We start from the raw sequence: 26,662 nt of genomic DNA, 5'->3' as shown, positions 1-26,662 counted from the left end.
TTGATTCAAATGAAGTTAATTCCTTTGCTGTCCTATAAACACCCTTGTTCATATTGACCCTTCTTACAAAAGACTTTCCTTCTCTCTTCATTTGTACTGAGGCCCAAAGTGCAGTCTACCAGGGCTTTTGGAAGTTGTAGTGATCTTTTGGAAGTGATTTTTGCTGTTTAATACATTCTTAATCTAAGATTAAAACTGCAAAAATCATGGAGCACAGCTCTACACTATTTTGGTACTTCTCAGTAGAAATTAGTGAACTTCATCTACATTTGTATTTTATTTCCATAATCATGCACTTCATAATGTATCGCTACAGAAGAGGAGGATTACACTTTGTTTAGGATTTTAATTTTTCAGAAGTATGAAATTTACATATTGTTTGAATTTTGGCACAAGCACGAAGAAAATATGTTTATAAATATATATTTGTCTTCTCTTGTAAAGTGGCTGCTGTATTTCGATGCAGTTGCATTAACTGGGAGTCTGGTAGAATTTAACAGATAGTAAATCTGAGAAATCTATGTTTTCTTATGTCTTAATCTAGTTGTAGGTGATGTAAGAAAAAAAATTATAGTGTGCACTCTACCATACCCCCTCTTCAGAGCCATGGGATGTGTCATGCCCGGCTTCTGGCATACCTGCTGAATGTGACCAGGGTATATCATTAAAAGTGAATCCACTGCATGTTATGTTTGACTGTGTTAACTGCATAAAGAAATGTTTTGTTTTCTACATGGAGGTTAACTGTCCAAACACAAATTGGTTTAGCAGTTTGAGATGGTTTTCTGAATAATTGTAAACTAAAACGTTTATATAATACCTAAATATGCTATTAATACTCATAGCTTTATTGAAGTATCATTTGATTTGCAGGTTCCTTCTCCCATCCGTGGCTTAAGAATATGAAGTCTGTCCCCATGTACCTCTGAGATCCCATGTCTGTTTATTAAGAAGACTCAATTCTAGCTTAGCTGGGAATAGTATCACTGCTAACCAATAATGGATTTTTAAGAATAAATAAAAATTTGCTTATTATAGATAATATTGAAAAATTAAAAATAGTAGAGAAGGGAAAGGACCTGGAGTCTGCTCAGGAACTCATGCAGACATTACCCATGTACATCAGAAGCAGCCCTGGTCCATCATGCTATTTACAGGTTCTCCTCATTTTGGGGTGGTGCTCTAAGATTATACTCTTGGAAATGATTGCCCCAGAAGAATTGTAGTCTGTTGACAATTTGTCCCCCAATACTCCCTCATTTCCCCAGGGAGAGTGAGGCTCTTTTTTCTTTTGGCTGTTGGTAAGGTGGGATTATCTAATGCCTATCTTTTTCTTGTTGTAGTTAACTTCCTTGGGTTGCAGTTTTCCTTCCAGAACTTTCTATAGGGCTGGGTTAGTGAATATGTATTGCTTGAATCTAGTTTTCTTTTCTCCATCTATAGTAATTGAAAGCTTTGCTGGGTATAGTAGTCTGGGCTGGCATCCATGGTCTCTTCATGTTAGTAGAATATCTATCCAGGACCTTCTGGCTTTCAGAGTTTCCATGGAGAAGTCAGGTGTAATTCTGATAGGTTTGTCTTTATATGTTACTTGATCTTTTTCCTTAGCTGCTCTTAATATTCTTTCTTTATTCTGTATATATGGGGTCTTGATTATTATGTGGCGAGGGAACATTTTATGTGGCCCACTCTATTTAGTGTTCTGTAAGCTTCTTGTACCTTCATTGGCATGTCTTTCTTAAGATTGGGAAAGTTTTCTTCTATGATTTTGTTGAATATATTTTCTGCCCCTTTGAGGTGGTTTTCTTCACCTTCTTCTATATCTATTATTCTTAGGTTTGGTCTTTTCATAGCGTCCCAAATTTCCTGGATGTTTTGTGTTAGGGATTTGTTGGACTTAAGATTTTCTTTGGTTGATGAATCAATTTCTCCTAGTGTATCTTCAACACCTGAGATTCTGTCTTCCATCTCTTGTATTCTGTTGGTTATGCTTGAATCTGTAGTACCTGATGGTTTGCCCAGCTTTTCTATTTCCAGCCTTCTTTCAGATTGTGGTTTTTTTTATTGTCTCTATTTTAGTTTTCAACCCTTGCTCTGTTTGAATTGTTTCTTGCAATTTTTGCTTTGTCTTTTCGTCCATTTGTTGCATTTTTTGAATTTTTTGATTTGTTTTTTTCTTCCATTTCTTGAATTTTTTGCTTTGTTTTTTCTTCCATTTCTTGCATTTTTTGATTTGCTTTTTCTTCTATTTCTTTCATTTTTTGGTTCGCTTTTTCTTCTACTTCTTTGAGGGATTTTTCTATATCCTCTTTTAAGGCCTCTAACATTTTCATGAAGTTGTTTTTAAGGTCATTCTCTTCTGTTTCATTTGCATTGGAATGTTGGAGTCTTGCTGGTGTGGAGTCTCTAGAATCTGGTGGTGTCATATTTGTTTTTCTGTTGCTTAGTGTGTTTTTGTATTGTCTCTTTCTCATCCCTTCTTCTAGTGGGTGCAGAAAGAGCCCCTTACTGGTCTGGTGGTTAGGGGACCAGAGTTCCCTTTCAGTGGGTACAAAGAAGTCTAATACTCTGGTAGTTCTCTTCCTGCCCCTAGTCCTGGTCCCGTGGGTGGAGAAGAAGACTGGGAATCTGGGGTACGTAGGCTCCCAACTGGAGGGGAGACTCAGTGGCAGTCTCCAGGCACTGGAGCATGGGCCCAGAAGCAGAGGCCGAATTGCCTGGGCCCGTGGGTGGAGACGAAGACAGGGAAACTGGGGTGCATAGGCTCATGCTGGGAGGAAAGGTTTACTGGCTTTCTGCAGGCACTGGTCCAGTGGGTGGAGAAGAAGACCAGGAAATTGGGGTGTTTATGCTCCCGCGGGGAGGGGTGGCTCTCTGGCAGTCCTCAGGCACTGGAAGGCAGGCCAGGATACAGGGCCGGGTTTTCCTGGTCCTGTTGGTGGAAAAGAAAACCTGGAATCTGGGGTGCATGGCTCCCACAGGGAGGGCAGGCTCTGTAGCAGTCCCCAGTCACTGGAAGGCAGGCCCGGTTACAGGGACCCAATTATTTTCTAAATGTTTTCATTCCACAGGATTGGGCAAACAAGGTAGGGGTACGTGGGGTATAAGTGTGTGTGTGTAGTGGGGCACTATTCACCAATGTCAAGATCTGTTGTGGGATATTATCTTAACTGAGCAAAGATGTGTTACCATTTGTTTATGCTGCAGAGTATTACTTTAACTATGTGAAGGTATGTTACATTTGCTTCTGCTGCCTTTGTTAACAAGGTAAAGATGTGTTACATTTGTTTAATTATATAAAGATGTATTGTTGTTTCACCTTGCCTGCCTAAGGCATCTGATTAGTCTAATAAAAAGCTGAACAGCTAATAGCTAGGCAAGAGAGGGATAGGCGGGGATGGTGGAGAAAGAATAAATAGGAATCTAGGAAGACCAAGAGAGGAGGAGAGAATGAGGGAAAAAGAGAGGGACATACCCGGGGTCAGAAGCCAGACAGTCTCCAGGCAGACACAGGAAGCATTGAGTAAGATATACAGAAGGAAAGAAAGGTAAAAAGCCCTGAGGCAAAACATAGATAAAAAGGAACAGGTTAAGTTATAAGAGCTAGCAAGAAACGAACCTAAGCTGAGGCCAAACATTCATAACTAATAGTAAGACATGATTTGGGAGCTGGTTGGTGGTCCAAAAGAAAGCCTGGTACAAAGACCTGTCTGGCTGGGAGTTGGGGGTTGGCAGTGGCTTTCTTTTTTAACCATAAGTACAGGACAGTGCCTGAAGCAGGTAACCAGGGGTAGAGGATCTCTGCAGCTCCTTCTTTCCTGTCTTAGTGACCTTGGTTTTATGAGGCTTCAGCTAAGTGTGGCAGGGAAAAGCCCAGACAAGTCTTTTCCCCCCTAAAACTAATATGTATTCTGTGGTTTGTGAACTTCTTTAGATTCAGGTGTTACCGGCTGATCTTGGTCTTTCCTGGAACATTTTTCCTGCATGTTTTTCTGAATCCTCAGAAAGTGATAGTGGTTGCACAGTGAACTCTCAAGGCACAGATTTGAGACTATAAAGAGATGTATCTTGATTTGTACCTTCATCTTCTAATGTCTAGAGAAGGTTTGGTGCTTTTAAGTCTGGCAGTAGACTGCCTCGGGGTTGTTATTGCGCTACCTTTATGACGGGCTCTCTATAAAGAAGGGTAGGAGTTTGGTCCCGTCTGAGTTGACCTCATACAGCATGTCTGTTTCAGATAGCAGCAGCAGCAGCGGCTATGTTTCACTTCTTCAGGAAGCCTCCAGAATCCAAAAAGCCCTCTGTACCAGAGCGAGAAGCAGATGGATTTGTCCTCTTAGGTGAGTCTTTTAAAGAAACAAAATCCTAGTTAGATGAATTGTTTTAAGAGTTAGTTTGGTGATTTTACGGTTGATTTGTAAACTATGTTTTCCAATTTCAGCATAAGTTGTGTGTGTGATTTAGAAAGCCCTGTGGATAAGACTGCTTTGCTTACCCTTCCCTTTGACAGTCAGGAGTTTGTGCCTTGCCAGCCAGAAGAAGGGCTCTGTCAGCCCAGTGATAGTGTCTCTGTCAGCCCAGTGATAGTGTCTTGGAAGCGGCAGGTACTCATTGCTTTTCCTCCCACCTCCTGGGTTTGCAGACAGCAAAGCTTGAGGCCCCTATTGTGTTCTGAAGTTTGGCATTATATTCTTCTCTTGGGAATTTATTCCCGCTAAGTCTGGATTTCCAACCCCTGTTTCTATTTTTTTTTAATCTATTTAAACTTAAGACATATATAGAAAACTTTGCTCAGTTTTTGTTTATACACAGTTAGCAATGGCATCATTCTCTTTGTCACTGTGTACTCACCTCAAGAACACGACAGTGGCACACTTGTGTGAGCAAAGTCGCATACAGTGTCTAGAGTTTTTAATGGATCTTTTTACCTTCTACCTCTTCAGTTAGCCAGCCTGGAATACCAGAGACAAGGTCTATGCATGGAAAGTGGCTCTGCTTTTGTATGAGCTCTGGAATCTTGATCAAGTGTTTTGTTGGTTATCTTACAGCTGCTTTAGTAGGTGTCTTCTTTGCAAGTCTCCTGCCTCAGCAGGTACAGTTCATCTGCCGTGGGCTGCCTTTTCTATTCCAGGAAGAGCGGAGTTAGAAGCATCTTTGATTGAGACTCGGAATTCTCACAGGCTTCCAGATTTGCTATTTCATGAGGGAATTTCCAAGACTTAATTACTCTAATATGCTCAGTACCAGCTGTTCTGTCTGCTATACCCACCCTCTAATGGTACATTTTCTCAAGGCTGACATGCTGTGTTTTGAGCAAGCTTTCCCAGGACCATCTTGGACTGAACATGATTGATATTTCCAGGACTGTATGTCTCTGTTTGAGACTTAAGAAGAGGGATTACTTCTATTATAATCCTAGAAAAACAATAAAATACTTAGTGTACTTGCTATTACAACTTGTTCAAATGCCCCCGCAAGACCAAAACTCCCAGCATCACTGATTTCCTTACAAAAAAAGAAAAGAAAAAAATGTATACCTGGTGTTCTGTGGGCTTAGTTAGCTCTCCTAAAATGTCACGCTGTTGGTCACTATCATCTCCATGCTCTCAGTTCCTGCCTCCTCTCTCTTCTCATCTGTTTATCATCTCCTTCCTCCCTCAGGAGCACTGCACAGGTTTACAGCTAAGTACAAATATGAATGCTGACTCTACAGCCAGAGCCTTTGGTGTGACAGCCCAGCTTCACAACTTATTAGGGTTTCTAGCTTTAGGAAGCTATTTAATAATCTTGGGTATCACTGAGCATGTTATCAGTACCTACCTTATGGGGATAGTATGAAATTAAATGAATTAATGTGCAGAAAATACTTAGAATAACCTGTATGGGAGGTGGTACTGTCACGGTATACAGAGGACTTAATTTCCCAGGTTCTTCTTGCATAAAGAAAATTGGAAAATAGCCTGGGTAATCTGTCTTTTTACTCTCTGTACTGTTGCAGTCTTAAAAATGCTGCACTGTCAGCATTTGAAAGTTTTTAATTAAACTTGTTTAGGTGATATAAAATGAGAGGCATATGAAGTTGTGGTATACTGTTGCCAGTAGGGTGACTGTAGATAATGATACTGTTCTGAACGTATCAAAGAAGTGGAGGAGAGGGGTTAGTGTTTTCACCATGTCCTCAGTTTTAATCTAAGTCATTAGTGATATTTTAAGCTAAAAATGTTAATGTAAAATATTAATGTCAGACACCTCTCAGCATTCAAGAACTTAACTGACTTTCCTGATGACAGTCCTGACAGTTACTAGGAATATTGTATTGTCTTTGAAAAATATGAAGAACTTTGAAATGTATTTATTCTGGGTAGTTGCCCCTTTTGTCATGTCATTCTATAGCAGTGTCTATATAGCATCTACTTTAGTCTCAGAGCATTCCATATGAAGATACTTGGAAAAGATAAGTGGTACACATGAGGTACTTTTAATGGTTTTATTATTAACATGGTGCCATACTCATGTATTCTGGAATATGTACTAGTTGCTTTTCAATGGCTGTGATAAAATACCACAGCTAAATCAACTTATAGGAGAAAAACTTTATTTTGGCTTATGGTTCCAGCGGACTGGATGTCCATAGCAGCATGGAAGGCATGGTGACCAGGGGTCAGGTTGGGAAGTGGAGAGATCACATTTCAACTTTTCAGTCTGACCCAGGACACAGGGGGTGAGAACTGCAAGTCAGGGGAGGACGTCAACCAGAACCCCAGTTCTTCCTCCAGCAAGGATCCAGGTCCTAGACTCCCATAACTTCCCCAAATAGTGCTGCCTACTGAGGATCACGTCTTTAAATACATGAACACAGGGCTACATTTTTTAAAGTTATTTATCTTTATTTTTATTTTATTATTATTATTTTTTAAGTTTAATTTTAGTTTAGAAACAAGGTTGGTTCACAAGTCAGTTCCAGGTCCCTCTCCCTTTCCCTCCCCTCCTCCCGTGCCCTCCCCCCAACCCCCCTCATTATCCCTTCATTTCCCCAGGGAGGGTGAGGCCCTCCATGGGTGTGTCCATAGTCTGTCATTTCATCCAGAGCAGGGCCTAGACCCTCCCCCAAGAGTTCAGGGTGAGAGTGCATCTGACATTGTTGGATGGGAGTCCAAAGTCCATGTGTATACTCGGGATGTATACTGATCTACTGCCCAAGGCTCAATAGATTACCTAGGCCTCCTCACTGACACCCATTCAGGGGGTCTTGATCAGGCCACAGGGTACATTTTGATTAAAGTCGCCCAGTAGAGCCAGGTGTAGTGGCACATGACCCTAATACTAGCACCCTGAGAGGCAGAGACAAGTGGATCTCCGTGAGTTCAAGTCCAGCCTGGTCTATAAAGCAAGTTCCAGGACAGCCAGGGCTACACAGAGAAACCCTGTCTCTTAAACAAACAAATAAACAAAAAACCCAAACAATTCAATATATATTCACATAAGATTTTTAAACTATTGTATGAACTAGATATATTACAGGAAAAAAAAAAGATTGGTTTTGTTTTCTTTCTTCTGGCTTCTGAATGATAAAAGTATATGACTTAGAAAAAAATCTCCTGGCAATGGGTTCTCAGAATTGGTTAGATATCTCCTTACTGACCCCTATAACCTGTTTCTAAGAAGGTCACAGTTAGTTAAGGCTAACAATGACACCCTTTCTCTTCTCCCACTGGAGAAAACCTTTTTTCCTGTAGGCCTGTATTCCTGTTTAAGGCTGCCTTGATGTTTGGGCACCAGGCAGAACCAAGGCACTTGTGTTGATAATGGGAATATCTAGAGTATTCATAAGCAGTCAGTTGGCTCACACTAAGATCTCTAGAACTTTGGGCCTTTGTAAATCGAGGAGTATGCGGAATAAGAATACAGGGAGGGTGGGGCTCATAGAAAAACATCCTTTCCCTTGTGTAACCAGTATGTAGTCACATAAGAAGGCAAGGGTTCATTCAGTAATGAAGTTGAAGTAATCCTCCAGGGTGCTTACTTTACACAAAAACAAAGTGCAGTTTTCATTTGCATCACTGGGTGGCGATTTTCCACAGCCTTGTGCTACTGTTGAAAAAGCCAGCAAGCATGGCACTGTTTGTAATTACCAGGGCCTTCTGTTATGACACATTTAATTGTGCTTTTAGCACATTATCTTTAAGTTGATTACAAATCTACTAGTGTAGTGCACAACCTTGTAGTTATTTTAAATTAGGAAAGGGTATTGCCTAGATGTTGGCATATAATTCTATCTAAAACCAGGACAAAGGCATGCATTAACTTATTACGTTGTAGCAAAAATAGGGAAAACAGTAGTAACAAAAATCATAGGATATAAAATGAAAGAAAATAGTGTAGATTATTGTTGTTGCCTCCACTAATATTGTTGACCAACTATTGAATATAATTTTGGAGCCGGTAGAATGAAATTGGGCAAGCAGACTATTAGACAAAAAGAATTGGGTTACAATACAACTGAAATCCATTGCATTCTCCAGTATATGCAGACACTTCTTAAAGTAGAGCACAAGAACTCTTAGTTTCCATCAACTACTTGTTTTATAAAACTGAATTTTAAAACTATATTAGTAATTCATAGTAGCTTGGGTTTCATCTTTATGTATTGGCATTGAAATACATATTTTATTTTCCCCCTTTACATAGCTTAAGTATTAAATCAGATATTAGAAAGTAATTGGTTGTTTTTAAGGGTCTTTCCAATTCCATTCCTCATTCTAGGAATCAAAGCATGTACATATACTTTTCAGTAAGACCATTGTATTTTTACTTAAGACTCTTAAAAGGTAGTCTCTTGTCTCTATGCTTTCCTTTTTTTTTTTTTTTTGGAAAATGAATGCTTAGCTGTGTAGAGTGAAAATATGCATTCCACAGAATGGGGGTAGTAACTTTGACTCTTATGTTGAGCTGCAGGTTTTAATTATAAGAGGAAAAACTAAATGGCCTTCCAACATGTGCCTCCTGTACCTACAGAACAAATGCACAGGTCTTAAAAAGTGTACTCATGGATTTAAGAAGTAATTCAATCTTGTCCTTATACAATGCTATCCAAAAAAACTCAAATACATTTAATTTAACATAATGATCATTCTATATTTTTACTCTTGACCCTTAAATTCCAAAGCAAATGTACAAGGATTGTTTTTTTTTTGCTTAACTTTATTATGTAATGAAAGATCTCATTTTCCCACTAAAAAATGTGGAGCTGTGTGTAATGGATGGAATTTTTACAGTTAGTGCTATATAATTCCAGTCTAGCTGATAATCCAGCAGCTTTTTAGTTCCTGGAGTTTAAGATGTTGTCCCTGTGTGGGAGTGTACTGCCTTCTCTATTTATGAATGTTTAGAACAAGAGGGGATTGGTTGTACAGTGTAGGAAAAGGACCCAACTTCACAGAAAGGCAGGGCTAACCCTTGTGTTCACATGGTTGTAGGGAAGCCATTCATTCTTTCTGGGACCCAGTGGACTTGGCTGACTTAAATGTAAATTAGGAATCCCCTTCCCTAATCAGTGTTTCTAATCTTTCTCATTAAGATGGCATTTGGAGAATATGCTAGTCTTGGGGCCCATCCCTGGGTTCTGATGAGATGGGCCTGTGTTTGACTGAAATAGTAGGGCTAGCAGTCCCCCCGGCAGATGATCCCAGAGGACATGCAGGGCTAAGGAATACTGTAGCTCGCTCTTTGAGTTAGTAACTGTATACCACTAAATAACATGTCAAGATACTTTGAGAAAGATCTCATTAAATAGGAAGTTTGCTTCAACCATATTAAATAACAAAAAGCACAAGACTTTTGGATAACCAAACTTCTAGCAAAGAGTAGAAAGCTTCATAATTGGAATAAGTGAATTCTATCTATACATGTGATAAATTTGGAAACTTTTTGTAAGCAAGTGGAACATTTTGTTAAGTTGATTACATAAGTGCACATTCCTAGTGCCCTGTAACTGTTTTTATCTAGTTTAAATGTATCTCTATTATCATTAGGTTAGATTGTTTCACAAATATTTAAGAATAATAGCTAAGATATTTTAAAATTTTGTTTATTAATTGTCCAAAACCATCATGCAATCGTATTTCTAGTATAACTGTACGGATGGTCAAGTTGGTTGGAGTACTGTGATAGTATGCTCTCTAGGATGCTTATTCAGTGTATGATCTGTAGGGGAAATGTGAGTGTGCTCATCATACTTGAAGTCTCCTCCAGTGGTTTCTTATAGGTTTTCTTAACAGTAGTTTCTGCACCTGAGACTAACTGAAAAACTGTGATAAAGTAGATTCCATGCTTTCCCCTAAAATTCACCCTGATCTTACCTATTGAAGAGATAAAGAACAGACCACTTGAAATGTCCCAGCACTTGAGTATTTTATCAAAGTAGTTCAGGTAGGGTTAGAAGACATAAACAACTTCCTGATAATCTTCCTAACACATTTGACTTTCTATGTCTGCAGGTTCCATATCTATAAGAAAGAAATTATGTCTGTACTAAATTTGTGCAAGACATTTTCCCCTTGTTGTTTGCTAAGGAAGCTGCTGATTTGTAGGCCCAACCTACATCTAACGAAACAGAGTCTTAGAACCCAAGCCAATAAACCCTTGCATCCTCCTGTCAGCATGGAAGATGTGGTGTTTTAGGGTGGTAATGTTTGAGAATTGCTGATTATTCTCTTCTAAGGCATTGGTGGGAGAGTAAAGCATTCTCAGGTGATAAGGTTAGACAAGATATACAGTCATTCAGGGGCAGTGGAAGTTGATGTTTTGCTAGAGAGAGTATATCAGGACCACGGATGATAAGCTTGTCTAGAAAAATAGTTTCTGATAGGCTGAAACATCGGAATTTCATTCCCTATACAGTAAGAACCTTTTAGTTCATTTTAAAGCATAAATGGTTTAATTTTTTTCTAATTTAGTAATAGCTTTTAAAAACCAAGTTAATTTGTATCATTTTGTGAAGACCAAGAATTATTTAAAATTATTTACGTTGTTATGCTTTCAACATAATTCTGTATTTGGAAAATTTGCGCACTAGCGTGACACATAAACCAGAGAAGCAACAATTGCACAACATGGGACTGCACATTGTACAGCAAATACCTAGAGTTCAACGTTTTCATATCCTCAGTTTTAACGTGACACAAGGCAGAATATACTAGCATTCATTTCTCCTTCTTCCTTCCCTTTCTTTTCTTGCCCTGAGTCCGTTTTGCATTTAGGTATGGGATTGTGCCGTTTGCAGATTCTAGGAGGACTTTCAAACACACAGTAGTGCTGGGTGTGATGGTGCATGCCTTCAATGGCAGCACTGAGAGGCAGAGGCAAGGGGATCTCCGTGAGTTCCAGGACAACTAGAGCTACATAGTAGAGATGTCCTGTCTCATTAAAACAAACAAACAAATAAGTAAATAAATGACAAATGAATACCAAAAATTAAAATAAAGGCATAGCTGGTGTGTGCCTTCCTTCTCTTGCCAAGCCCCTCCCCCATGCTGGATTGTGGACTTGGCGACTTGGGTGACCTCTAACTGCTATCTTGGCCATGAAGCCTGGGAATGTTATGAAGATAACTGGAGATCACAGCCTGTAGAGCTGGGTGCTTGGAGACTGCTGTGCTGTGAGACTACCCTATAGTGCTTTCATCTGAACTTCCTTTATGTGGAACATGTCCATTCTGAGCGAATCACTGTTTTATTTTGTCATTTTCAGATGAAACAAGCCCAAACTAATATAGGCGCTTAACTGGAAACCATAGTAATTTGGGTTTTCCTTAAATTCTGTCATTTAATGATTTATTATTTCAATCAAGCTGTTTGTCATTTCAATCTTACTTTCCTTATCTATGAAATGTGAATAGCCTCAGTATGTTGTTAGGTGAAATAAAATCAACAAGAAGTGTATGTAGATTCCTATTTGGACAAAACTTTATTTCACTTGTTAATTCTAAGTTTAGGATTATCCTTAGCCATCTAGGCAAAATGAGAAAGAAGGTTGTAGTCACTTTACCATTGCTGGATACAGACTGTATTAGTCCATGAACTGCTGTAAAATACCACAGACTGAGTGATTGGTAAAGGAAATTTGTTGACTCATTCTTCTGGAAGCTGGAAAATGGAGGATCTAGGCCTCCAGGATCTTTGATGAGGGGCTTCTTGCTGCATCATTCTGGTAAAAAAAAAAAAAAAAACAGGGAAGGCAAGAAAAATAAAACAAAGGCCTAAACTTGGCCTTTTGCAAGGAACCTGCTCTCATGATGTGCTGGTGTTGTGATGGTGGCATTAGTCCATTCTTGAGGGTAAAGCCCTCCTGGAGAATCACTTCTTAAAGTTCCGTCTCGTAATTCTGTGACACTGTCACATTTCAACATGAGCTTGGGAGGGAACAGTGTTTCCTGATCTTGGACCAAGCTGGAAGGCCACCCTCTGCTTACATGGTCACCGGCCAAATCCACTGAAAGTGTGCATTGAGCCCAGGAGCCTGACTGAAGAATTGAGGCTTGCTGCCAGACCCTGATGAGCAGCTTGAAAAGAGTGGAGCTGGTGACAAAGCACTTGCCTGCAAAGTGTAAGGACCGTGTGTAACCCCAGCACAGAGACACACAACTGTTCTTTTCATCAAGAGTGGTGTACACTCTTATGGCTTGCACACATCATATCATTAATGATGTGTTAACTGTACTGAATCAATAACTTACAGGAGTCATTGTAAAAATTTTTGAAATTCTAAGTCGAACAGTTAAGCACTAAACGTATGGAATGACTTAATTTTATTTCTGGAGCCTTCCATTTTCTGACACGTAAGCTGAAAATATGCTTTGCAGCAACAAAGGAAAACTAACCCTTAAAGTAGCTTAGTGATAGATTACTGTGCTAATCAACCATTGTGCTTCTGTTAGTGCCGTTTTAGCAGTCATTATTATGAATCAGTCTGGGAAGCCAAGTGGAATGGTCTGGAAAGACTCTGAGATTACATGCAATGTTTTCTATAGGTGTCTTTCTGGGAAGAGAGTTGGCACTGCCTCATTTAAAATCTGTTACCCTAAAAATGCCAAACACTAAATTCTGGATGCCACCTTGTTTTGTAAGCCGTTTGTTGTTCCCATTATCAGGTACCTGAGAGTTCAGCTTGTGAAAAGTAAAGGTTGTTTGAGTCCACAGTTTGAGATGTTTCAGTCCACTAGGCTAGCGTGTTGCTTCAGGGGTGTGTGGAGGCCGTACATCATGGTGGGAACACGTTAGGGAAGACACCTTCCCCTGGAAAGCGAAAGAGAGGAGGGTGGGGGACAAGGACATGCCTACCAGGACAGGGACAGACGGACTGTTTAGCTGTGAGAGATGCTATGTTCCTAAAGTGACGACATGACATATCCAGGACCCAGCCTTTACTCTGTGGGTCTCTGAGGGAGACGTAAGAACCAGACTGTTGCTTTTCTCAAAGTTAAAGCTACCATAATTTACCTGAATCATACATTAATAATTCTCAAAATATCTCACTATAAGGAAGTTTTTAAAGATGATGATCAGCATTTTATTTTAAAATATTTAGTATTTCATTATAAGTTGAGCTATAGATTTTAATATTTCTCCACTAAAAAGTAATAATGAGGCAGCATATATAATAATTTTTAAGACTAAAAGAATCTTGGGAATAATTTTCAGCTACCTCACCTGCTAGTATTTTTGTTTAATAATTACCTATTCAAAGTAATTGAAAGTATATATATATATGTATATATATATGTATGTATGTATATTGTTTGCTACATCAGGTAAATATAGAATAGAGCTACCCAATTAGAAAAAAAACAGCCAAAATTACATTTGAATCAGTTATATTGGAAAGGTATCTCTACTGTGAGACACCTTTCTTGCCTGTAGGCTTCTTTTTATTGCTAAAGCTGGATTAAATATATCACCGTAGAAATTTTATTTTGATTTATACCTGTTATGAAAATATGCTAATACTTCCAAATACATTTTAATATTCTCAGTTGGGATATATGTAAATGCTTTCTGTTCCCTACGCTATGTAATTTCTCTCAGTTCCTTTTAGGTCTCCAAGGTTACAAGATCTTGGAGCATGGAGAGTTTAGGGTGGTACAAAATGGTATTTCTCCACTAGCGTTTTGTGTGCAGCTTCCTGAAGTCAGGGAAGGGCATTGTGCTGCCAATGTGATCTGTTCACAGTTCTGGGACAAACAAGACTTGGGATTTCAGACTTTTCATCCTAAAATGTTCTGTTAGTGCTAGAATAAAGCAATTATATAAGCAACTCTTACACAGGCACAGTGTATCGATGAGGAGCAAATGACTCTAAAGGAATCCACTTGCCAGAGGGAGGGCAGTATTACTCATGCAGGTATTCCTTTCTTCAGACATTTGTGTTATGGTCATGATTTTATACCTTGTTTTATAACCTACACATTAAAATAAATTAAACATTAATGGAAATTTAGGGTTAAATGCCCTTCCCTGATAACATGATTGATGACTTCCTTGTATGCTATCCTAGAGCCTTCATTCAATGGCTGAAGGAAGCAGAGGCAGATACCCACAGCTAGACACTGAACAGAACTCCTAGAAACCAGTTGCAGAGAGGGACGAGTGATGAACAAAGGGGTTAAGACTTGGTGGGTGAAACCCACAGAAACAGCTGACCTGAACAAGGGGGGAGCTCATAGACACCAGACTGATAGCTGAGAAGCCAGCATGGGACTGATCCAGACCCCCTGAAGGTGGGTGTCAGTGAGGAGGCCTCAGCATCCTTTGGGGCCTCAGGCAATTGATCAGCATTTAACCCTGTCATCCAGATCGACTTTGGGAGCCCATTCCACATAGAGGGATGCCCTCTCAGCCTGGACACATGGGGGAGGGCCTAGGCCCTGCCCCGGATCATATGACAGACTTTGGAGATCCCCCATGAAGGGCCTCACCCTCCTTGGAGAGTGAAGTGGGGATTGGGGGAGGAGTTGGAGAGTTTTGAAGGGGGGGGGTGGGAGAGGAGGGGAGGGAGAGGGAGTTGGGATTGGCATGTGAAGCAAACTTGTTTCTAATTTAAATTAAAGAAAAAATTAATGAAGAATTAAAGAATGAAGAAAAGTAAAAAAATAAATTAGAACTATCAATGACATAATTTTGTTTAATGTGATAATTTATATTGTAGCTTAAGAGAATTTCCTAGTGTGCATTTGACTGTGAATACCCAGACAGCATTCACCGTGTGTAGAGACTGCATTGTGAAGGCAAAGATGGGGCTTCTTGCTGTTCATTTTCTTTCCCTTCTTACATATTTCAGGTGTTCTTACTGGGTGAGATGCTTTCCCTGATGAATGAGGGAGAACTGGGCTTTAGTTTCTTGAAGTTCTGTTTTTTAAAATAGTATTGCATTTTACTGATGCTCTTGTTTTATACATTTAAAAAGCTTGAAAAAAACCCTTCAGTTCCCCCAGTCTCTGTTAGGCTACCTCAATGGTACTAAATGCTTTCTCATGTATTTTGAATTCTTTTTCAGGACAGCAGTAAATCTGTGTACTGACTGCCAAACAAAAGACATATGACAATTAATCTTACTAGTCGCATCAGTTTGTCCCTTAGTGAATTTTTGCTGAATTTCTCTTAAAAACAGAGAGAGGAAAAACTTACGACTGACAGACAGATAGAATCTTCTGGAGAGTTAGGCTGGGAACAAACTGCTAAGTTTCAACACGGGCTGTAGCAGTGGTTCTCCACCTGTGGGTCAAGACCACTTTTTGACCCTCTCTCAGGGGTTGCCACCGGAACTATCAGATATTTATGTTACTGTTTATAACAGTAGCAAAATTGTACTTATGTAATAGCAATGAAAATGATTACGTGGTTAGGGGTCACCACAACATGAGGAACCACATTAAAGGGGCACAGCCTTAGGAAGGTTGTGCTATAGCATTGAGGCATGCATGATGAAACCCTATGTTGACAGCTGTTCTGAGAAGGAAGCGAGCACTTTGTTCCCTAGTCTTCCATCTCTCCTAACCTTACTATCTCTACAGGCTCAGTTTAGCTCCTAGGTCTTTGGTTGGAAATCTAATTGCCAGTAACACTAGGCAATTAGATCAGAAAGGTTTTGCCTTCATGAACGAATTAAAGATGTAATTGTTTGGAGTAGACCACAGAAATGGGTTCCTGATTATTATGGTTTGGACATATTTAAAATTTTTAAAAAATATGTGTGGATGTTTTGCCTGCACTTGTCTGTGTACCACATGCTAGTATGGTACCCCCAGAGGCTGGAAGACGCTATCAGATCCCCTGGAACTGGAGTTACAGACGGTTGTGAGCTGCTATGTTTGTGCTGGGAACCGAACCCAGGTCCTCTGGAAGAGCAACCAGTGCTCTTAACTGCCAGGTCAGCTGTCCAGCCCTCAGTTTGGACATATTTTTGAAGATTTGTGTACTTAATTGCTTGATTCCAGGAGTAAGTAAATTGTCTTGAGAGGTGGTGGATCTTTAAGAGGCCCAATGAGGGAAAATTAGGACAGGCTCCTCCTCCTACAGAGCAGACTAATGGCCATCTCTCAGGAGTGCTTGCTCTAGGACCAGATTACTTACTGCAAGAACAAGTTATTAGGAGAAGACTGGGCTTCTTCTGTTCTCCTGCTCCCTTCTGTGACCATGTGGCTTTTCTCTGTTCTACATGTTCTTGTCACTGCTTTCACATGAACTATTCTGTAATGTCTTCCACCTTGCTGTGATACAGTCAGAGGTCCTTATAAGCCAAATGGATGGTGTAGACCAATCTAAGACTTTTACCTTATCTTTTCTTTATAAACTACCTGGCCTCGCATGTTGAGTTATGTAAAATAAACTAAGATACCGATAGCAAATTTTTCTTCCTAACTATCCTTTTTCATCCCTTACTATGGAACAATGCATCAGATAGGCCCATAATATATGTCAACTTGTCAGCCTGACCCTTTCCGGCCTCTGCAATTATAATAAGTAAGCCCCAGTTCTTTATAAATTACCTGCTCACCAGTATTCTGTTATAGCAGCACATAAGATAGTCTAAGCTACCATCTTTGGTCTCTTGAAAGCTCTTGGTGAGCACGTAGAGAAGGTAGCATTGGTTATGGTTGTTAACAGGGAGGTACGTCTAGACTCCCAAAGAAAAGTGACTTGGGTAGAAATAGAGATGGAAATAGAGGAGGTAGCAGTGACACTGGGGATTGTATGCTATTTTTCTTCAGAGCTAGAGACTAAAAAGAGGAAGTTCCCTTAGGAGGGAAGAGCTGCGTTGAGGGACAGTCAGGAAAGCAAATGACTGGATAGGATGTTGTGTGCACATTCCTGCTACTGTTTGTTCGGAATTTGTGTACAGTCTTGTTGGGCGATTAAGTTGGCAATATTACTAGATGTTAACAAAGTAGGTGTAACAAAGTAGGTGTTCTTTGCCTCGGTGATTACACTTGTAATTATTTATCTTTGAAACAGATAGCTGCAGCTTATAAAGATGCTATAGTTAGTGTTTTCATTGTGTGTATTTTGTATATTTCACGTGGTTTCTGAAGGAAAAATATTGACTCAAGATCACATAACGGCAGGTGATTTAACTCATTTGTTACTACTGAAATTGTATGTTTTACAGATTGTAAATGATTTTAATTCTCTAAGATATTTATAGCAACACTTGCATTATTTGATAGACTTAAGCTATGTGGTATAGGAAAGTCTCAAACTTTTCATTTAATGTTCTATAGCAATTTAGTAATTGAAAGCATTTCCATCCAATGGTGAAAAATGCCTTGGCCAGTGTTTCATTAATTTCTCAGTGTTTTCATGGATGTTGACAATACTTTGCTTCATGAAACTAGAGTTTGCAATCTTAAACATTAAGGCATTTTTTAGCTAAGATTTCACTTTATTTAGAAGTGTTTTTTATTTTTAATAGGTTATACAAACTTATGACATTTACCTTATGATAATTTTTATCATAATTTAAATAATTGAGCAATTTTGGTAATTGTTGTTTTATATATCTCTCCTTAAATTAATTTGCAAGATATTTCTCTGAAACTGTGTTTAAAGCTTTTTTGGATTCATGTTTATCTTGTTTGTTATTATCATGTATATGCATACATACATTTGTGATGGGTTCTTGTGTAAGTACATATGTGTATATGTGTGTGTGTCTGCACGGCATGCTATGGCACATGGATAGTAGTCAGAGGACACGTTTCAGGAGACGGGTCTCACCTTTGACCTTCTCAAGGCAGAATATTATTTCTATCATGCTGCATGCTGCTGTCTAACTAGCCCCCATCTCATAGTAGGAGTTCAGGGAGCACAGGTGCACTCCGCTGCTTCTGGCTTTCTGACAAGGGTTCCAGGTAAGTTCTTTTACTTACTGAGCCATCCCACCTGCCTTAAAGTTTTAAGTTGAACTATTTCATTATGTTCCCACAGTTAATGTTAAGTACATGTAAAACTTTTTTTCTTTTATGGTGGATTTTGTGTTGACAGCTTAGTTTATTAAGTTGACACACTACCATAAAATGTCAGTTGTTGGAAAGATCTTTTTCCTACTGAGAGATGATATCTCTTTCTTCATTTTATTGTCTTTAAGTTTCATTATTAATTTATAAAATGTGTGTGTGTGTGTGTGTGTGTGTGTGTGTTTCGGTGTGTGCACTGATGTGTATCTGTGGATGCTTGCATGTATGACAACATATGCATGTGTGTGTGTTTGAAAGCCAGGGGTCAGCCTTAGGTGCTGTTGTCAAGAGCCATCCACCTTTTTTTTTAAAAGTCATTCTTTCCCAGGAGCTGAGCTCACCATGTCGGCTAGGCTGCCTGGTCAGGAAGTTCAAAGAAACTCTGCTCCCAGTGTTGGGGTTATAAAGAAGTGCCTGGTCATTTACATAGGATAGCTTAGGTCCTAATGCTTTCTTATGAAGCATTTATTTAACCAGCTGAGCCATCTTCCCATCCTGGGAGATCTTTCTTGTTTTGTTTTGTTTTTTTAATTTAAACTATTTTTCTTTTTAAAATTTTACATGTTAGTTCCTGTATGTATATGTTTACCACTGTGTGCCTGGTGTCTGCAGACGTCTGCATCTTCTCCCTACACTGGAGTTATAGACAGTAGCAAGCCACTGTGTGGGTTCTGGAAGCAGCAAGTACTCTTACCCTCTGAGCCCTGTCTATAGCCTCTGTGAGATCTCTTTCAACTACAGCTATTATCAGTTGATCTAACTGTTAATACTTTATTGACTGAAGGAAGCTAACTTTTTCCCAACTTACTTATTGGGCAAATTTTTACTTACAAAATTGGCAAACTCTTTGGTGTCCTTCTATACCTATGGGGTGGTAGCACTGCGAAGTCATTAGAAATGTATTTGTCTGTGTCATATCAGAGCTTTCCTGAGAAAGATTTAAGCTTGGTTTGCCAGTGAAGAAAGGCACTGTTGTTCCCTTCCAGGTAAGCATGAATCTGTTTATTTGCTGTCATCATTTTCTTCACTACAGTTTATCTCATGTAGAATTCTAGGCTCAGCCAACTTTGGGGTTTGATTCATAACATGCAATAGCTATGCTCCATCAGATAAGAAAGGAGTGGAGAAACCGACATCTGCTAGCTTTGGTCCCTCTGTTGTTTTCTAGACTGAAATGATTGTTAAGCTGATACTGTCCAATGAATGCTTGTTACATGGTTTTCAGCCATGCCCTTTCTTTGTCACTTTCATGTATAAAACTTCCCCAGTGTTTAGTCTCAGAGACGGAACATTCAGGCTCTTCGTAGACCTTGGCATTCGCTGCTGTAACAGTCAGTTTCTGGTTGTGGGCTTTCTGCCACAGAATCTGACCCTCTGTGCCACAGTCTGGAGTGAAGAGATTCTGCTCTGAGCATGTGCACCTCAACAAGGACCATCAACAGTAATTTTTATTCAGCATAGACATCTATCTTTTGTATCTGATTTTTGCAATAAAATGTCATCTTTAGATTTTTTTTTATTTTTCTACATCTGTCTTCTGTACTGCTTAATTTCCACTGTATTTTCAACAGCATTTTGTGTATTATATTTTTTAGATTTAAAAGGCAGTGATGTGAAAGATTGATATGAACCATTGACCTTTATATGGGACATTTACCGTATAATAATAGAATAAGTGATTTTACATCTTTTTTACTCTGAAGTTGGTGAAACCCACTCTCAAAACACTTTCACTGCATTTATGTATGTATGCATGTATTTGTGTATGTGCGCATGTCTGTATGTGAACATGCAGCATGCCATGGTGTGTATGAGGAGGTAAGAGGACCAGTTGAGGGAGTTGGTGGTTTCCTTCTACCTTGTAGGTCCCAAGGATTGAACCTCCCCCCCCCGCCGAGCCGGATTGCCAGCCTGAGATTCACTGTTTTAGAGTCAAGATCATCAGGTATTTTTTGGTGTTGTTGAAACAGGGCTCTTGTATGTGTGTGACAGAGAGACAGTTTTGCTATGTAGCTGAGGCTAGTCTAGAACTCATTAAGTTGCCCAGGCTGGCCTTAAGCCAACAGTTTTCTCCCACACATTAGATTTGCAGACATGTGTGCTTCCCCACTGACTTTAGGTACATTTCTTTTTTTAAAACAAACAAAAAAATCGGTCAGTAAAATAATGTGCTGTGATTTGTGAAGTGTTGCAGTAAAGGCAGTTTATAAAACTGCATGCAAAAAAAAACCCTACATGCAATAAAATTAATTTTTTCTGGAAAAAGTACTCTTTATAAATGAAGACTCACACTTAGCTTCTGGAACTTGCATGTGATGTCTGATTTGGAAGGGACTAACCTGTTTGAATTTGATAAGAAAAGTTGTGTTAATTTAGGTTCCATGTCATCATGGGAAAGTGTGTTTCCTCCCCATGACTGATAACCATTGTCAACTGTCTGAAATTTATGGATCTCAAGGCATGTCCTCATTTGAGCCAGGAGCTCTCACTGATACAGAACAAATGACTCACACCTTCAGGCTGAATGAAGCACTCTACAAAGATTTTTTAAAATATTATTCTGATATATATATATATATATACATATATATGTAATATATACATTCTGAGCTTGGAGTCACTCAGAGGAGTGGTTACTGGTCTTTGCCAACTTGCTTATCTTTATTAGTTGCATAGTAGAGGACTGTCAGCCCAGACTTAGATGGATGGCATCCCCACCCCTTTTAAAGACTGCCCATTTTGGCCATTCCATTTGAAATCTGTTAAGACCATCAAAGATCTGGCCTCTGATTTCTTGTTTTTTTTTCCTGGGCCTTTGACTATGTGAAGTGGAACTAGCTATGACATAAGCCACGTGAGCTCAGAGGACACCCTCTCTCTGCACCAGCATCGATGTGGATTCCCATCTTGGCACATTCTCCTAGGAGGGTCTTTTAAATCTTCACAAATGATGCCCCTGTCATTGAACTGTGTGCCTGGCCCTTTTGATGTGACAGAAAGAAGACCAGCACCTTCTACAGTAGTGCAGACTGTGTCAGTTGACAGGTTCATCACTGCCCCACACTCTTGCTGTTGTCTAAAAGAACTACTTAAACATGCATGGAAGTGCATGTACACCTGCATGTGTGTGAACACACACACACACACACTCAAGTTGCAACATTTCATCATTTCTTTTTTGTTGTTGTTGTTTTGTTTTTGTTTTTTGAGACAGGGTTTCTCTGTATTGCTTTGGAGGTTGACCTAGAACTCACTCTGTAGACCAGACTGGCCTTGAACTCAGAGAGATCCACCTGCCTCTGTCTCCCGAGTGCTCGGATTAAAGGTGTGTGCCACCAATGCCTGGCGATTTCATCATTTATAAATACCTGTGAGACATAACTATTCATCTTGAAGATTTTCCTTATGCCTTCTTGTTAAGAGACTTAAAAGGCCAACATAAAATCTAATTGGAAAAGTTATTGTGGCTTCCGTCTACTACAGCCTTCAGAATGTCTTCCGTATTGTTTTGTTTTGGAAGAACCATTTGCTAGAATTTTTATTTTCTTGGCCAGTGTTACCTATGTTCATGTGTATTTTGTAGTTGGTGCATAATACTGCTATGGTTATTTAGTGTAAAGTGCTTTAAATTACTAAGTGTCCAGGGGTAAGCTACATGCAGGGATGTGGTGTTCGTTTTTATCGTCAGGTGCCTCTCACATGTTGCCTGTTCTGGAGTAAGCCTCACAGTTTAAATGTGACTCCGAGTCCTTTGGCAACTCTTGTTTAATGAGACCAAAAGATGAAAATTGTGCTTAGGTGAAAATTGTGACACTTCTTCAGACTACCCTCACTGGATTGTTAGCTCTTCTCTTTGGAGAATTTCTTGGATTGGGCTTGTTTTCTGATGAGTGCTTTTGACTATTGGAATGTACAATTTGGAATCATCTCCTAGACAGGGAAAATGCTGAGGTATACCAACTCAAAGCTCTGGATCTGTGTCTGGGGATAGCTGAGTTGGTCAGCCTGCCAGCTTTCCTTCATCAGCACAACTAGAGTCTGCTCCCCCTCTGGACAGGTGAGGGATGGGGCCAGCTCCCCCATGCTTATGCCCCCAGGGCCAGCTCTCCTTCATCCTTACCACCATGGTCTTCATGCCATCCAGGCAAGGGTTAAGGCCGCCTCTCCCTTGGCCACACACCAGGGCCAGCTCTCCTGCATTTCCCCAGCATGAGTCAGGGCTGGCTCTCCAGCATCCATGCAGTCCAGGCTAACTCTCCCAAGCCCATGCCACTTCTGGAACCACCATGGTGTGGTGACTGGTTAGGGATGGAGCCAGCTCAGAACAGCCCTCCCATATCAACATGGCTTCTGGGTACAATACAGACCCCATACATCTTCATAACCCTAGGTGGTTGCATGGGCTACTGACATCACGCTGGTCCTGGCTGCCTCAGGACCATGGACCCAGACATGGCCCTAGGCTGCAGCAGGGGCCCAGACATGACCAAGGTCTCGATTGGCTGCAAAGGACTCTCACATCAGGGTGTTCCCCCAGCCTGCCTCTCTTCATAGTGCATAGACCACTCCTCTTCTCTTTCTCTTCCATCTCTCCATGAAACATTTGCTTGCTTTTTTCTCTCCCATCTCTCCCCCAGTTTTTGTTAGTTTTTTATAAGGTAATATATATATATGTATATATATAACTTGTGGCTTGCTTGTTTGGTGTGTGTGTATATGTATATGTATATGCATCTGCACGTGGAGAACAGAGAACAACGTCAAGTTGTCTCCCATACACCTTGTTTGGGAAGGGAGGCAGGGCCTCTCATTAGCCTGGCTGGCCCCAAGCAGGTTAGACTGACTGGGAAGTGAGCTCTAAGGGCATTCCTGTATCTGTCTTCCTAGTTCTGGACTTACAGGTACATACCACCATCTCTGACTTTCTTTACATTGGTTCTAGGGCTCAAACTCAGTCCTCAAGACAAGTGCCTTGCTGACTAAACCATCTCCCTAGGCTTGCTTAGTTTTTTGAGACAGTCTCGCTCTATACCTAGGCTTGCCTTGAACATGTGGTATTCTCGTGTTTTGCATTAATGTGTGCTGTAATTACTGGCATGAGCTACCACACCTATCCAGAATTAGCTTTGGCATCTCCTCGATTCATTTTCCTACTTTTAATTTGAAGGTGGAGTTTATTTGTGTTTTAATCATTCATAACGTAAGCTTAGAGTTTTATAAGAATTTATGAATTAGAAGTACAGAGCTGTTTAGTTTATACTTTTATTAAAATAGTAAAATCATTACACTGTTTAAACATAGTGGCACCAGACTGTAGTAAAGAGGAGGACTGGAAAGTTTCACTTGAGACACTGCTGGAGAATTGAATCCCTAGGGTGGTCTATGGCTGAGACGCTGCTGTCTCTAAGATCATCTTGAAAATGGTTTAGTTCTAAGTTTAAGACTAGAAAAGGCTCATCACATGTAGCCCCACAGCTGTATTGCAAGGAGGCTGGTACATTTTCTAATCCCATAGCTGCTGGGGAACCACACCTTGTGAGACTCTGGAATCTTAATATTTGTAAAATGCTTTTCAAATACTAGGTGTTCAGTAAATCTTAGTTGAATTTTTTTCTTATTCTATATTTTGAGTCACTTGGTGCTTTTGTCTTCCAAAATGGGGTCTGTTGGGATCTTAACCCCCAAGATGAGGGTATTAGAAGGCCTCTGGGAAATACTTAGCTATGGGGTTGTAGTCTTCACAAATGGGAATAGTGCCCAACATTAACAAGCTCTAGAAAGGTGACCTGCCCCTTCCACACATGGAGAAGACAGAGAGTATTCTGCAGAAAAAAAATTCATACAAGTGTAGCTCACACTTAAATCTCCATAACTGTTTCATTGGTAGCATTTATTGATATAGTCAGTATCCTAGAGGAAACCTGTAAAGTGGAATGGACTCTAAACTATTTAAAATACACACACACACACACACACACATATATATATATGTTTGTATATATTATACATCCATACCTATACATATTACATACTTTCCTCAAAACAGTCAAGTTTAGGGCCTTGAAAACCTACATACAGATGAATTTCCTGCAAGGAACTTAGAATCTTAAGGGGAAACTTCAGTTAAAGATCTTTAAATTGGAAGTGTGTCATGACAGTTTGTTTTTTCTGAGAGCAACCTTGGTGTATCAAAGATAATCGATGTGACATTTTGTGCATCCTAAGCTTTGGGTATAAAAAGCTGTATTGCTTGTTTACCATCCTTATTTGGAAGTGACTTTCCAAGATCTTACTCTTCCAAAAGAAAGATTAAGCATTTCTAAAGTAGTAGTTTTGAGTGTCTGCTTGTCTAGTGGTATGGTGTGTCTGAGTTTTGAGTGTCTGCTTGTCTAGTGGTATGGTGTGTCTGAGTTTTGAGTGTCTGCTTGTCTAGTGGTATGGTCTGTCTGAGTTTTGTTCTCTTTGCTGCAGTGGGCATCCAACTCCGGGCCTCTGTGCTAGGCCAGCACCCTACCCCTGGACTGCACCTGCATCCCTGCCGTACTGACTCATAGTTTACTTTGGTCCCTGTTTTATGGGTCCTTGTTACTGGTCTTTCAGAAACAAGTTAATTAAGAGCATCTGTAAAACCAGAGGCTGGTTGTCTGTTAGCCAGCTCCATCCAGTGTTCCCAAGCATTTGTAGTTTAGGTCTTCCTGGTTATTTTCTGGCAAGTCCTCCCTTCATCTCTGACTACCTGCTCTCTACAGCTGCCTCAGTGTGTTTGTATTTCCCTACTTCCCATAGTGGCTATTTCTGCTAGTTAATGTTTCAGCAGCTATGTCTTCAGGTTTCCTATAGCTGTGAAGAGACACCATGACAAGGGCAACTCTTACAAAGAAAGCGTTTAGTTGAGGGTGGCTCGCTTAGAGTTTCCGAGGTTCATCCCATTATCATTATGGGGGGGAGCATGGTAGCTCGCAGGCAGATGTGCTGCAGGAGCTGAGAGTCCTACTTCTTGCAGGCAACAGGAAATCTACTGACAGTCCCACTGAGGGAAGCTTGAGAGAAAGAGACTTCAAAGCCCTCCCCTGCAGTGACACACTTCCTCCAGAAGGTATGTAGTCCAGATTAAGGTGTGCCCTCCAGCCTCAAGGTATGGATTAAAGGCATGTGTCATCCAGCCTCCTCCAACAAGACCTCACTTCCTGCAACAAGGCCACACCTCCTGATAGTGCCATTCCCTGTGAGCTTATGGGGGCTGAAGACATCCAAACTGCCACAAGCTATATCCCCGGTTCTACTTCAGTCCTCTTGTGTCTTTTATGAATTGTTACAATAAGAGGTAGTCCATCAATTGTATGAAATTTACGGACTGAAAATTCAGTCAGAAGGGAAAGGTATACAAAAATATAGTTGAAATTTATGTAAGCAATCTCAAGGTCAGGAAGTGATTATGTAAAGATCTAATCATGCCCACTTTTATTATTTTTTCATTGAAACCTAGATTTTATAGATGAGTTATTCATAATTTGACTTTGGAATCATGACATTTGCCTCCAAAACAATACAGAGAAACCATGTCTCATAAAACCAAAAAAAAAAAAAAGATTTCCTTCACGGCTTGGAGGGATGGCTCAGCCGTTAAAGGCTCAGAACCAAAAATGTAAGATCTCCTTCACTTTTGATATAGTCACCTGCGCCCTCTTCACAGCTTGGGGTCCCTGTGCTTCTTAAACGAACTTTCAAAGAAGAAACTATTTTTAACATACTTTTAGCATTATATATTTTACTAGATCTAATTTTTTGATTTGATATTTTAAGGGTAGAACATGGAACACAGTGAGAGAATCCTAGTCTGGGAGGTGAGACAACTGGGTTTCATATCTCCCCATGACCATGAGAGTTCCATGTTGTTTTTGTTTTTGTTTTTAAATGCTGAATGGCAAGCCACCTAGTGTATATGTTATGAATAGTTACTTTCCCACCATCTGTAAATTCGCTGTGCTGGCCACAGAGGAAAACCACTTGATTCTTATTTGTATTATTTTTTGCTCCTGTTGGAATAGAAATTTAGGATGTGTTGTTTGAAGGAATGTGAGGAACCACAGCAAAATTTTAGGGTAATGTTGTCAGTCAGTTTTCTAGTTTTAACACAACACTAAATTTACTGCC

The 26,662-nt window shown here is 39.9% G+C and overlaps 1 protein-coding gene across 3 annotated transcripts in view; it reads left to right on the top strand.

Annotated features, from left to right (window-relative positions):
* The window catches only part of Umad1 (UBAP1-MVB12-associated (UMA) domain containing 1), a 148,816-nt gene that overhangs the window by 11,352 nt on the left and 110,802 nt on the right, over window positions 1-26,662 (top strand). For 2 of the 3 annotated variants that reach the window (XM_013122680.3, XM_013122681.3), the window contains exon 2: window positions 4,238-4,340. In XM_013122680.3, the coding sequence (XP_012978134.1) occupies window positions 4,259-4,340 (82 nt within the window). In that variant the 5' untranslated portion in view covers window positions 4,238-4,258. The remainder of the gene's footprint in view (window positions 1-4,237; window positions 4,341-26,662) is intronic. The other variant, XM_021234604.2, reaches the window with a different exon arrangement.

The sequence above is a fragment of the Mesocricetus auratus genome, unplaced genomic scaffold (genome assembly GCF_017639785.1).
Source record: "Mesocricetus auratus isolate SY011 unplaced genomic scaffold, BCM_Maur_2.0 Super-Scaffold_100019, whole genome shotgun sequence".
Classification (NCBI taxonomy): domain Eukaryota; kingdom Metazoa; phylum Chordata; class Mammalia; order Rodentia; family Cricetidae; genus Mesocricetus; species Mesocricetus auratus.
Note: the sequence above shows the minus strand (reverse complement) of the source record. Positions and strands in the feature narration are given on the sequence as shown.